The sequence below is a fragment of the Podarcis pityusensis genome (assembly GCF_964106645.2).
Source record: "Podarcis pityusensis genome assembly, chromosome: 14".
NCBI classification, from domain to species: domain Eukaryota; kingdom Metazoa; phylum Chordata; class Lepidosauria; order Squamata; family Lacertidae; genus Podarcis; species Podarcis pityusensis.
The window spans coordinates 53,135,444-53,149,574 of NC_138039.1; the positions used below are offsets into that span (position 1 = coordinate 53,135,444).

Here is a 14,131-nt window from a genome sequence, read left to right on the forward strand (position 1 = left end):
TTTAGCAGTTGCTCTCCCCCCACGCTTACCTGCAGCAAAGATGGGTGTTACACCTGGAGCAGGTTACTTGGCCTCTTGTGCGTCCTCCTCCACTCCCCCCTTTCACAGAAGGCCCAATTAGGCAATTATGGACTACATTGTGGGTATCCCCTTTCCTGACATATGCTTACCTGAGGAATCTTCTTGCCCTGTTCCAGAATTTTTCCAGTTGTTCTGTGCTTCTGACAAATTCCTGAAGAAGGAGGAAGAAAGTCTGTAGGCAGAGTTTTGCATGGATTCAGAAGAAGCACATCACCAAAAGAAAAAAGGAGATAGATTTGCATAAAATGTGGTTTAAAAGGAATGTTTTCACCTGGTGCCTAACAACATGTAGTGAAGGCGCCAGGTGAGCCTCCCTGGGGAGAGCATTCCACAACTGAGGAGACACCACAAAAAAGGCCCTTTCTCATGTTGCCACCCTCCAGGTTTCTCAAGGAGGCAGCACACAAAGAAGGGCCTCAGAGGTTCATAGGGAGAGAGGCAGTCCTTGAGGTATGGTGGTCCTGAGCTGCATAATAATTTCAGTCTTATTCATTGTTCAGGTAAGCCCAGGGTGGCTGGCCCTGCTCATTAACCCCCACCCCCTGAGCCAGCTTTGAGAGGTGGGCAGGACAATTTATCTGACAGTGACCTGGTTTGGGAGAAGTTGGGAACCGCAAGGGGTGTTGCAAGCTCTTTGCCCAGCAAAGCACCCTGCATTGGGTTGGCAGAGCTGCTTTCTGAGTGGGGATTAGCTGCATGATTGAGTTCCCCATGGGGAACTGGGCCCCACAGCCAACCCCACAGCCAATCCAGCTGTGCCTTGCCTTGCCGCACTCCCAATGTCACACATCAGACACCATTATTTTTCTCCAGGTCTTTGGCTCTTAATTATCCTTGAGTGGGTGGGATGTTCTAATCCTGCCTTTTACAAACAGAACTGTCTTTTAGATTTCTTTCTTTTATGACAGTTTCAACATGTGTGTTTGTTTATATGTTGTAAGTTGCTTTGAATTACCTTGGTTAAAAAAAACCAAACAACAAATAAATAATAATAGTAACAACAACAAACAACAACAACAACAACATAATGGTGTCTAGTATAGAAAATCAGTGCAAATTATGTTGTTGTTGTTGTTACTATTATTATTTATTTGTTGTTTGGTTTTTTACTCCCATAACAGCAATTTTTGCTGCTTTGTGTACATGTATGTGGTTTGCAGAATACCTTGCGATTTTACAAAACTTTTCCCGTTCCCTGCCTGCCCCTTTCTGCATGCATTCTTATGACTTGGCTTCCCTCCCAACTGAGCAGCACTTGTTTCCATGTCGGAATGCAAATTGCTACTTTCCCCACTTCATTCTCTCCTGTTCTATTTTCTCCATTTACTGGTTTCAGGTGTGGGTTGTTTTTTTTTAGGGGGGGAATAGTATCACATCTATGTACTAACATACATAGTATGCTAATATTAGAAGGTTCAGCAACTTAAAATTATTGCTTGATTGTTGTTGCTGTTCAAAAAAAAACAAACAAGGTGCAAAGTAGCTATTTTTTGAAGGGCAAAAGTTCTCTTTCCCAAGTCAATGTCAGCAAATGAGAAACGGTGCGCAAACTTCCATGTCCTTCCATTGACAAAGAATTCCTTGTTTGGTTATCCTTGTTACCAGTTTTAAATGAGCAACCCATAGCCTGCTGATTTACAGGGAGCGTTCGCTGAAATCTACAACATTTACTACTTCTTGTCATGGAATGAGAGAGAACACTCATTTAATTTCTTACAAGAGCAGAATCAGGTCCATGCTCTCAGAATGCACAGAAAATCAACCTTCCTCATGTTCACTCAAATGCAAGCCCCGCTGTGTTCAGTAGGACTCTAGCTGGTAAGTTTGCATTGGACTGCAGCCACCATTTCTTAGGAAAGAAATATCGAATTTACAAAAATTACTTTACCTGATTCCATTGCTTTCGGTCATTCTCTCTCCACTTATTGTTTTATCCTTGATGGGAGTTGGGGGAGAGGTGCCACTTCTTTGGCAGACGAATGCTGGCTTCAAATATGCTAAGAGTTTTGTATGGCCAGGCAGAAATAAGCTGATACGACTTAGGAAACCAAGAGCAAATGGTCACTTTCTTAGTCAAAGACGTAATGCAATAGGAGGAGACTCAAGAGTTCCTAGGAGCCATTTCTCACTGACCATGCTAAAAAATGTATCAATGCTTGGATGGTGTTCAACAGTTACAACTTTCCTTTGCCTTTCTTTAATATCCATGAGAAGAATGTCAATGAGACTGCTGCTTTTTAAGATGCAAATTCTCTCTCTCTCGCTCCCCCCCTCTAATCTTTGGTTCAAATTATTCCAGTTCTCTTATTTGAATATTATATTTTGTAGGATAGTGGTTCTCTTTCTGTAGGACAGAACTGGAACTCAGTCACTGACTTGGGGGAAAGGGTGTTGAAATTCTTAAGGCATTTCTGCAACAGACCGACAGAAAGATGGAATGTGGGGCACACATCATTCAAAACCCAGATTCATACTGCTTAATCTCAGCATGGGAGAGTCTGCAGCTATTGTGCAAAATTCGTGAAATGAAGTCATCCAGCTCTTAAACAACAGCAACATATATGTTTGTTCAGATTAGGGGTGACTAACATAGCCTCTAAGAGCCCATGAGGCAGTTTACCGCTCACAATATACTCGTCACAAACTCATTCTCCAAGTCTGGAGCCTTTGGACGGATCAGCAGGCTTGGGAGAACTCCAAGATTTGGAGGAGGGGGAAAACTTAAGGAGGGGTGCAAAACAGAAGGGCTGATCTGGCTAAGTGTGCAGCAGACAAGTGAGGGAAACAAAAGACCGGGGGGGGGGGGAGGCGGAATGGAGTATTGTGGGAAAGGGCATGGCAGGCTGGTTGGCAGGAATACTGAACAGGGGAACTTCACATTACAATGTTTTGTTGCAAGCCGTGTGTGTGTCATTTCCCTCTACTGTTCTGCTGTCCAATGATTTCATATCATAGAATTGTAGAGTTCATAACCACTTAGAGGTTTTATTTACATTTAAGCACTATGCAAATTAAATAAATAACCTAAAATGACTAAATAAAGTGTGTGCAATGAAGGGGGAAAATATCACTTTTTAATATTAAAAAAATGCACAAAATTTCACTGTAACAGTAACAATTCCCAAGATAATTTCAATATAATATCAGAGAATGTGTTTGTTTGTTTTTAAAGTTTACCACATGATTGCCAGCTCTCTAACTATACCAAATGCTAAGCAAGCCAGTATAACACCTGCGAGGAGACAGTTGCATGGTGAGGGTGCCACAACCAAAAGCCCCAAGATTTGAGGCAGCCAGTCTCTCATTGGCCAATGCAGCAAAAAGACCCATGTGAGGCAGCCCATGGAGAGGCGGATGCAGACACATCTTGTGCAAATCAAAGGTTCAGCAAAAGAGGAGCAGGTTTTTCTTTCTTTTCTTTTTTTCCTTTCTTTTCAAATTTTTGTATATGAAATTTTACAATTTAGTATTCAACACATTTATCATATAAAAGAGAAAAAAAGAAAACGAAACCCCTCCATCCTGTGACTTCCCTCAACTTCCCCTTCTGATTCTTTAAATATTTGCTACTTCTGCTTAATTTTTATCTTATTTTTATGATCTTTTAGCTAAATGCTCTTATGTTCTTATCATTTTTATACCAAATTTCTTTCAAATTACATCTTACACTTAATTAATTTCCATGTTGTTGTTTCTTAACCTTTACACTTGTTTTCTTAGTTGTAAGTGTTTCCTCAAATCCTGCTAGTGAGTCCATTTCTTTACAATATTTCTGTAGATACAACATGAATGGTTCCCAATCTTTTTTTTAAGTCTTCATTATCATTGTCTTCCCGTGAGTTTTGTTTTTCCACGTATTCCATAAGTTTGACTTGCCATTCTTCTTTCGTCGGTATCTTGTCCTCTTTCCATTTTTGAGCTAGTAGAATCCTAGCTGCCACTGCAGAATACATAAACAACTTCTTCCGCTCTTTTGGCAATTCCTGTCCAATTCCACCACATCTGTGGCGAAGCTGCATGCTCTGCTACCGGGGGTGGAGAGCAGGCGGGAGCGTGACTGGCGCCCCCAGGGGGCGGGACACGTATCCTGAGGGCGTGGTACGTCTCCCGCAATGGCGTGGCACGTGTTCTGGGGGTGTGGCGTGCCGTCTGTGGGGGTGTGGCGCCCGGTGCACACGGGGTACACAGCGTGTGTCCAGGGGGGCGCCGTGATGGCACCCTACCGGAATAGTGGTGCCGGGGACGGTTCACTTCCTCCGCTCCCCCGTCCCTCCACCAGTGCACCACATGTGATAAAACATACCTTCTTTCTCTTTACACTTCCCTCACTTATTGGAGCTTGTTCTATACATTTTTACAAGTTTAACAGGAGTCATATACCATCAATACATCGTTTTCATATAGTTCTCTTTCAAAGTTATACAGTCAGTAAATTTTAAATCCAATTGCCATAATTTTTCCCAATCTCCCATTTGTATGTTAGGTCCTAAATGTTGTGCCCATTTAATCATTACACATTTAACCTCTTCATCTTTGGTTTCCCATTCTAGCGATAAATTATACATCTTCAGTAATTTGGTATTGTCATCTATAATTTCTCTTTGAAATCTAGATAAAGTATAACTGAATCCTTTCCTTTTATCTTCTTTAAATACCTCATTTACTTGGAAATACAATGGTACCTTTGGTTACATACGCTTCAGGTTACATATGCTTCAGGTTACACACTCCGCTAACCTAGAAATAGTGCTTCAGGTTAAGAACTTTGCTTCAGGATAAGAACAGAAATTGGGCTCCGGCAGCGCGGCGGCAGCAGGAGGCCCCATTAGCTAAAGTGGTGCTTCAGGTTAAGAACAGTTTCAGGTTAAGAACGGACCTCTGGAATGAATTAAGTACTTAACCCGAGGTACCACTGTACTGCAACCAGTCATTGACATGTTCTCAAATCTCTTCACAATCTTTCAATTTTAATTTCCCTTCTATTTCTGGTAAGCCATTTTTCTTTCCTATTTATTTTTTTAATTGATTTTGCTTCTCTTGGTGACAACCACCACGAGGTCTTTTGTTCTAATAAATCTTTATATCTTTCCCAGACTTTTAGAAGTGAGCTCCTAATTATATGATTGTAAAATTCTTTATACACTTTCCCTTTATCATACCACAAATACGCATGCCACCCAAATCTGTTATGTCTTTCGAAGTCTAACAGATCTGTATTTTCTAATTTAATCCAGTCCCAGATCCAAGCAATTCAAGCAGCTTCGTAATATAAGTTAAAATCTGAAAGAGAGAAACCTCCTCTATTTTTGATATCCGTAAGTAATTTATATTTTATACTTGGTTTCTTCCCTTTCCAGATAAATTTTGTAATATCTCTTTGCCATTTCTTGAAGCATGCTGCATTACTTATAACCGGTACTGACTGAAATAAAAATAACATTTTTGGCAATACGTTCATCTTGATCACTGCAATTCTTCCTAACAATGATAAATTCATTCTCCCCCATATTTCTAAATTCCTTTTTATTTCATCCCAATTTTTTTCATAATTGTCTTTAATAATGTTAATGTTTTTGGTTGTCAACCAAATTCCTAAATATTTTGCTTTTTTATGGATCTCTATTTCTATATTCTGCTGTAGTTCTTTTTTATCCTTTTCTGATAGATTTTTCACCAACAGCTTTGTCTTATTTTTATTCAACTTAAAACCTGTTACTTGCCCAAATTTCTGTATTTTTTCTAAAACTTTTGGAAGAGAATTATTAGGGTCCTCAACTGTAATTCCAAGGTCATCTGCATATGCCTCTATGTCTTTTTCCCCACCGTAATTCCTCTAATGGTTTCATCTGCCCTGATGTTTCTTGTCAGGACTTCTAGAATCAAAATAAATTATAAAGGTGATAATGGACATTCCTGTCTTGTTCCTTTCTGTATCTTACAATTATCTGTTACCACCTGATTTACAATTAGTTTGGCTTTTTGATCAGAGTAAATTGCTTGAATCCCTTTCCTAAAGTTTTCTCCAAAATTCATTTCTTCAGGGACTTTTTTTCATAAATTCCCATGAAACATTATCAAACACTTTTTCAGCATCTATAAACATCAACGCTGCCTGTTTTTCATTTCTTACTTCCAGGTATTCTATCACATCTATGATATTTCTTATATTATCCTTCATTTGTCTCCCCGGAAGAAAACCTGCCTGATCGTGATGTATAAATTCCTTCAATATTGTTTTCATCCTATTAGCCAATATATTGGCAAACAGTTTATAATCGTTATTTAATAGCAAAATCGGTCTATAATTTTTTATTGAGGTCAAGTCTGTCTCTTGTTTTGGGATTAGGGTTATATACTCCTCTCTCTTTCATTCAAAATGAATGAAAATTTCATTCATTGTAGCTTGTAATGGTGCTAATAATTGTTTATTTATTTTTTAATAATATTTGGCTGCTATTCCATCCAGTCCGGGCGATTTCCCTGTTTTTGCCCGATTAATTACTTCCAATATCTCTGAAGTTGTTATTGGGGCATTTAGAATTACTAATTTCTCATCTGTGATTTTTGGTAATTTGCTTGCTGTCATATAGTCCTCTATTTCAATCTTCTTTTCTAGCCCTGTCCTATATAGATCTGTGAAATTTTTGAAAAATTATTTCCTAATCTCCTTTGAGTTATCTATAAGTTTTTCCTTAACTTTAATTTTACTTATAGTATTTTTCATCTCATTTTTATTTAATTGCCATGCCAACAACTTCCCTGGTTTGTTAGCATTCTCAAAATATTTTTGTTTCATTTTTTTAATTTTCCAGTCTAATTCTTTACTAATGATCATTGAATATTGTGTTTGTAATAATTTAATAGCTTGCTTTGTACTCTCTTTATTTGGTTTGTTTATTAACTCTTTCCATTTTTATCAGAGTCTCTAAAATTTCCCTTTTCTTCTGTTCCCTCACCTTCTTTTGGTATGCATTTTGTTGAATAAAAAACCTCTCATCACAGCCTTACTGGCATCCCTAACAATCTGAAGGTCTGTTCCTTTTTTTAAAATTTAGCTCAGAATAATCCCCTAATATTTTCTCTGTTTTCTCTAACAGATTCTGATTGTCTAACAAATCTTCATTCAATCTCCATCTCAGAGTGGAATGTTTTTCATTTTGCAATTCTAAAATTAATGGATTGTGTTCTTGGCATTATTTCTTTTTCTTTTCTTTTCTCTTAATTCCAATTCTTTAGAGAGCCACATTGCATGACTTCTTGCACTACTTTCGTAGACATGTGAAAAGACTGTAAACTCTCTATCTAATGCAGGGGTCGGCAAGGTTTACTGGCCATGGGCCGAATCACTCTCACGGAGATCATCTGTGGGCCAGACTGGCGCAGCACGAATACAAAAATTGCATTTGCATATGTCCGCGGCGGCGGAAATCAATTCTGCGCATGCCCAGACGCCAAAAATTGTGCCTGTGCGGAAGTGATTTCCGGTATCTGTGCACGCACAGGCATGATTTCTGGCGCCGCTTGGTGAGTCCCTGTGCCGCACTGTACTGGTTTAGCGAAGCGCGCGGGAGACTGGCCAAGCAGGCGGCTCGGTTCAGGGGCGGCTCATGGGCCGGTAAAATGGTCTTCGTGGGCGGCATCCAGCCCATGGGCTGCATGCTGCTGACCCCTGATCTATTTTTTCCCCAAATTTTTTTATTGATTTTCCAAAATTTTAAACAGACAAACAAACATAGATCTTAACTGTACTTGATCCAATCTTAGTAACATTGTTAAGTGACTTCCTCAAATCCCCCTGGCTGAATTTCAGTGTATATCATTGTAACAGTTTTACAAAACCAATTTTTCTCATAAAATTAACTTAATCACTTAACATCTTTCTTTTCTTTTCATTTTAACTTTAAACATATTATTCTCTAACATCACATATTTAAATCCTAAGCCTATCTGATATTTGCAAGTTTTTCCAATTAAATTATCTTAGCATATTTAAGTCTTTGAATTTCATCCATTCCTCCTGGTACTCCTCCTCCTTCTGGTCGCAGATTCTTCCAGTCAGGTCGGCTAGCTCCAAAAAGTCCATCATCTTCATCTGCCATTCCTCTACTGTTGGGACTTCTTGTGATTTCCAGTTCCTGGCTAACAAAATTCTAGCTGCAGTTGTGGCATACAAAAACCATCTAACATCTTTTTTGGGCAATTCCATACCTGTTATTCCAATAAGAAAGGCCTCTGGTTTCTTAATAAATGTATATTTCAACATTTTTTTCAATTCATTATAAATCTTCTCCCAGAGGTCTTTCACCTTGGTGCAGGTCTACCACATATGATAAAAAGGTATCTGCTTTTTCTTTACATTTCCAGCATAGATTATTACTATTATGATATATCTTTGCTAGTTTTACAGGGGTTAAATACCATCTATACATCATTTTCACAATATTTTCCTTTAACACCGTACATGCAGTGAACTTGACTCCTTTCCTCCACAACCTTTCCCAATCTTCAAACATTATATTATGTCCCACATCTCTTGCCCAATCTATCATCACAGATTTAACTTGTTTATCCTTTGTATGCCACTCCAACAGTAAATTATACATTTTAGACCAATTTTTAACTTTAGAGTCCAACAACTCCGTTTTCAACTTAGTTTTTTCTGACGCAAAACCATTTTTCTTATCTAATTTGTACAGTTCATTGATCTGGTGGTTGTGTAGCCAATTTATTTTATCTTTAATTTGATCAAATGGTTTTAATTTGTATCCTTTATCTTCCAATAACAGATCAGAGTATCTCAACCACTTGGTTTCCATATTTAACTTTTTCTGGGCCTTTGCCTCCATTGGCGAAAGCCATCTGGGTGTTTTCCTCTCTAAAAGATCTTTGTATTTCATAATAATAATAATAATAATAATAATAATAATAATAATAAATTTTATTTATATCCCACCCTCCCCAGCCGAAGCCGGGCTCAGGGCGGCTAACAACAATAAAATAGTGCAACATTCTAAAAACATTTCATTATAAAAATTAATTCAAATCAAACCGATGGCAACCATTGGGCCAGAGCTCCGCGAAGATTGCCAAAGGAGGGAGTCAGGCTGTGCCCTGGCCAAAGGCCTGGCGGAACAGCTCTGTCTTGCAGGCCCTGCGGAAAGATGTCAAGTCCCGCAGGGCCCTAGTCTCTTGTGACAGAGCGTTCCACCAGATTGGAGCCACAGCCGAAAAAGCCCTGGCTCTCGTTGAGGCCAGACTAACCTCTCTGTGGCCTGGGACCTTCAGGATGTTTTTATTTGCAGACCGTGGGTGCCTCTGTGGGGCATACCAGGAGAGGTGGTCCCGTAGGTACGAGGGTCCTAAGCCGTATAGGGCTTTAAAGGTTAAAACCAGCACCTTAAACCTGATCCTGTACTCCACCGGGAGCCAGTGCAGCTGGTATAGCACCAGGTAAATGTGATCTCGCAGCGAAGACCCCGTAAGGAGTCTCGCTGCAGCATTCTGCACCCGCTGGAGTTTCTGGGTCAGTCTCAAGGGCAGCCCCACGTAGAGCGAGTTACAATAATCCAGTCTGGAGGTGACTGTCGCGTGGATCACAGTGGCTAGGTCAGGGCCAGAGAGGTAAGGAGCCAACTGCTTAGCTTGGCGGAGATGAAAAAATGCCGCCTTTGTTATAGCTGTAATCTGCGCCTCCATGGAGAGGGAGGTGTCAAAGATTGCACCCAAACTCTTAACGGACGGTGCTGGCACTAATTGCACCCCCGCAAGAGATGGGAGTTGCCCCCTCAATCCCATATCATCCCGTCCCAGCCAGAGGACCTCTGTCTTCAAAGGATTTAACTTCAACCGGCTCTCACATAACCATCCAGCCACAGCTTCCAAATATCTGGTCAGTGTGTCTGGGGCCGAGTCAGGATGGCCATCTATCAACAGATAGAGTTGGGTGTCATCAGCATACTGATGGCAACCCAGCCCAAAACTCTGGACAAGCTGGGTGAGGGGGCGCATAAAGATGTTAAAAAGCATTGGGGAGAGTATCGCACCCTGAGGCACTCCACACACCAAGGAGTGGCGCGATGACAATTCCCCCCCAAGCGCCACCCTCTGTCCCCGACCAGAGAGAAACGAGCGCAGCCATTGAAGGACTGTGCCCTGGATCCCCACGTCGGCAAGGCGGCAAAGCTTCTGGGGGGGGTTTGTTAAATTTTCTAATTTATTGCACATTTCCGTGACCATTTTAGTATTTTTTCCCAATTCCACTACCATCATTTCAGACTGTTTTTGCATTTCTTTCAACGTGTCTTTTTAAAATTCTGCCAGAAAATCTGCCATTTCTGGAGAGACAGGTCTGTCTGGTGTCTCCTGCATAGATCCCCTTCTGCCTGCAGCAGCCTGTTTTCTGATGTTGTCATTCTAAGTTAGTTTACACTGTTTCTATACTAGCCAGTCTTCTGGTTTATTCTCAAAACAATAATTCTTTCAGCTCAGTCTTATCACTCCTTCAAGGCCACAAGTCACCCCTTGGTTGTTCTCACCACCCAGCCTTAGTTGGGAGCAAGCAAAATAGAAAGCAAAATATCAGACAAAGGGATAGGAGCAATTCAGAAATGGAAATACCCTAAATTAACAAAGACAGTTCCACAAAATAATGACAGAAAATAAAGCTAATAAAGTGGGAAAAGTTAACAAAATGATAGATGGTATGCAGTAGTTGTTAATTAGTTCTCTCAACATCAATCCAGAACCGTCGGTTGAAGGAAAAGGCCGCAAGGACAAAGAGAAACTTTCCCCAAGTCCAATTAAATGTAGTCTACTTTCTTTTTGTGATCAGTTATTATTTCCTTCCAAAGTTCCAAATACTCTGGTCTTCACCAATCACTTTATTTGGCCTGATTAGTTGCTCAACCTCCAGCTATTTCCAGGCTTTTCCATGGACTTTTTTGTCCAAAGTTAGATGAGTGTTCCCCTCCGTAGGTTTGGGTTTCATTGTGAAGTTCCAGGTCGTTCCAAATAATTCCAAATACAGTGGTGCCTCGCAAGACGAAATTAATCCGTTCCGCGAGAGTCTTCGTCTAGCGGTTTTTTCGTCTTGCGAAGCAACCCTATTAGCGGCTTAACGGATTAGCGCTATTAGCGGTTTAGCGGCTATTAAAGGCTTAAAGGCTTAGGGGATTAGCTGCTAAAAGGCTATTAAAGGCTATTAAAGGCTTAGCAGATTAGATAAAGGGGGGGGGAAAGCGAAAAAAAAATATCTAGACTCGCAAGACATTTTCGTCTTGCGAAGCAAGCCCATAGGGAAATTCGTCCTGCGAAGCAACTCAAAAACGGAAAACCCTTTCGTCTAGCGGGTTTTCCGTCTTGCGAGGCATTCGTCTTGTGGGGCACCACTGTAGTTCAGTAAGGTATTTTCCAAATCAGAAACTGTGCAAGTTTAAGTTAAAGATCAAAATTATATCCAGTATTCTATATCACGGTTCAAGTTCAGTGTTCAAGTTCAAGTTAAAGATCAAAGAGTATATGCAGTATTCCAATAAGATAGATATGCTAATGAAGCTCAAAAAAAGGATTTCTTACCAGAGGCTTGTCAATCTTCCACTTACAAATCTTTCCCCAGCAGTTGGAAAGTAGCCAGAAAATGGAAGTTGACTTCCTTTCTAGGTTCCGTTTTCACTGAATTGAAAGAAAGAAATTTCAAACATTTACAGAAATCTTCTTACTGATATTTTTCGGCTTTATAATGTTGGTATGAAAATCCCCTGCTTACAGTGGCAGATTGAGGCTTTGACCCACAGGTTCGCGATGCAGCCATGAGCGCTCTAGACCACTCTTTCCCCGCTACTTGCCTTCCGGTGGTGTTTTTCAGGGGCTCTGCCGGACTTCTCAATGTTCCACAACATAGCGGAACTTGCGGGGGGGGGGGCTTGCCTTGGAGCTCTCCCCTCTTTCCCCTGCAGGTCTCAGACTGATCGGACGATCAGATCCACGCTCCCTTCCCGATCGGCAGGAAACCAGAAGAGCAGGTTTTTCATACAGTTCCTAAAAAACTTTAGTTCCCCCAAACCATTGCTGGCCACCTCATGCCTAACCCCTTGCCAGCTGGCTGCAAGTTTTTAAGGCTCAGCAGCACATCTTTAACCCTCCAACCAGGGTTTCTTTGCAGCCGGAACGCACCATAGCTCTGTTCTGGCACCTCTCGGTGGGTTCCATCACCTTCCAGGTGGCCACTATTACCATTCTGAGAGAAAGAGGGAGGTGTTCATGGTGAGTTCTGGCATCTCTTTTTTTGGAAAAATAGCACTGCCTTCAACAATCCTCTGATGAAAATAGGGACATCCTAAGGAAAAGCAGGATATTCCAGGATCAAATCAGAATCCAGGACAGCTTTTGTAAATCTGGGGCTTTCCCTGGAAAACAGGGACACTTGGAGGGCCTGAGATAGCCCATATGGAATTGCCCAGATGTTGTTAGCTACAGCCAACAGTCAGCAGAGATGGGGTGGTAGTCCTGTGCTGCCGGCCACGGCAGAGCTCAGTGGGGGGAGAGGCCAGCCAACCGGCCGAGTCTCAGGGGAGAGGTTGCCTGACAGCAGAGTCCATATACAGTGGGACCTCGGTTTAAGAACAGCCCTGTTTATGAACTATTTGGTATATGAACTCCGCAAAACCGGAAGTAGTGTTCCGGTTAGCAAACTTTACCTCAGTCTACGAACGGAAGCCAAACAGTGGAAGGGGAACCTGTGGTGGGAGGCCTCATTAGGGAAAGCACACCTCGGTTTAAGAATGGCTTTGGTTTAAGAACAGACTTCTGGAAAGGATTAAGTTCATAAACCGAGGTACCACTGTACAAGGTCCAGTCCAGTCCTAAGTTCAGGAGTATCTCAGTTCACATAGTCAGACGATCCGGGGGTCAAGAAAGCCGAGGGTCCAACGTCACAAGAAGCATGAAGCAGCAAGAGTCTGGTCAGGAATTATGAATGTTGTTTCAGCAACTCACTGAGACTGGAAACCCTGCTTAAGAAATCTGGAGCCAGCTGGTTCTCATCAAGAGCAAGAAGGTTGATCAGCAGCAGGTAGAGCCACTTCATCTTCTGCTCCTTCAGGCTGCTGCTCAGCAGGTGAAGCCAACTTCTGGCCCATGACAGATGGGAGTTGCATTCCAACAGAATCTGGAGGGCTCCAGGATGGCTGTTTCTGCTCCAAGGCTTTAATTCTGTGCATGTCTTCTTGGAAGCAAGCCCCACAAGGCTCACTGGGATTTACTCCCAGATAAGGGTGTTTAGGATTCTATTCCAAGTCTGTATTAGAATGGTGTGTGTCCCCCTCAATCTGATTTGGGGCCCAATCCAGCACATGAGAGTGGGGACCTGAAATGATCTGGAGCCAACCCAGCCAGGGTCTCAAACCATTTCAGTGGCCTTGTCCGGTGTTCCATAGGGACTTCACACCCACGCTGGCCCACCCATGAGGCAAGGGGAGGCAACCACCGCAGGTGGCAGGATCCACAGGGGCAGCAGATCTGGCCGCCAAGCAATGCATCACCACTGCTGCTGTGGCAGCAACAGCTGCAATGCGCTTGCTGGAGGTCAAATAGAGGTGCTGCTGGTCTCTTCCCACCGTTGTTCCCAACATAGATTTTTATTCCCCACCCCACTCCCTGTTCCCGCTGTAGATCATCACTCACCCCTTCTTCCCTGGTGGGGAGAGGGCATCATTTCGTGGTTTGCCTCAGGTGTCCAAGTGTCTTGGGCCAGTTCAAATTTCTGTGGCCCAAATTTGCAACTCCATCTCCCCCCAAATCACCCTCTCTCTCATTACTTGCACAGGCATTTTTACTATTGAAGTTGTTTTAATAAATTGTGGCTTTGCTACATAGATTTTTTTGGGGGGACACACTTTTGCTGTGGCAGAGTAATTTGTTCTGCATTAAGTCACTAGACAAGGCAGTATGGAAATATTTTAAACACATAAAACAGACCTCACTCTTTTAAAAAGTCCATGTACACACACACAAACACACATATTTTTAGAGGGTAAAGGAAGCAGCAAATCAG

General features: G+C 41.8%; 1 protein-coding gene across 5 annotated transcripts in view; it reads right to left on the reverse strand.

The window, feature by feature from the left end:
* Window positions 1-14,071, reverse strand: part of ACSBG1 (acyl-CoA synthetase bubblegum family member 1) — a 39,783-nt gene extending 25,712 nt beyond the window's left edge. For 2 of the 5 annotated variants that reach the window (XM_080980759.1, XM_080980756.1), the window contains exons 1-2: window positions 1,970-2,189; window positions 171-253 (exon numbers count right to left, since the gene is read on the reverse strand). In XM_080980759.1, the coding sequence (XP_080836885.1) occupies window positions 171-253; window positions 1,970-1,979 (93 nt within the window). In that variant the 5' untranslated portion in view covers window positions 1,980-2,189. Of the gene's footprint in view, window positions 1-170; window positions 254-1,969; window positions 2,190-11,655; window positions 11,752-14,055 lie in introns of those variants that run through there. The other 3 variants (XM_080980760.1, XM_080980757.1, XM_080980758.1) reach the window with 2 other exon arrangements.
* Between the last annotated feature and the right edge of the window lie 60 nt (window positions 14,072-14,131).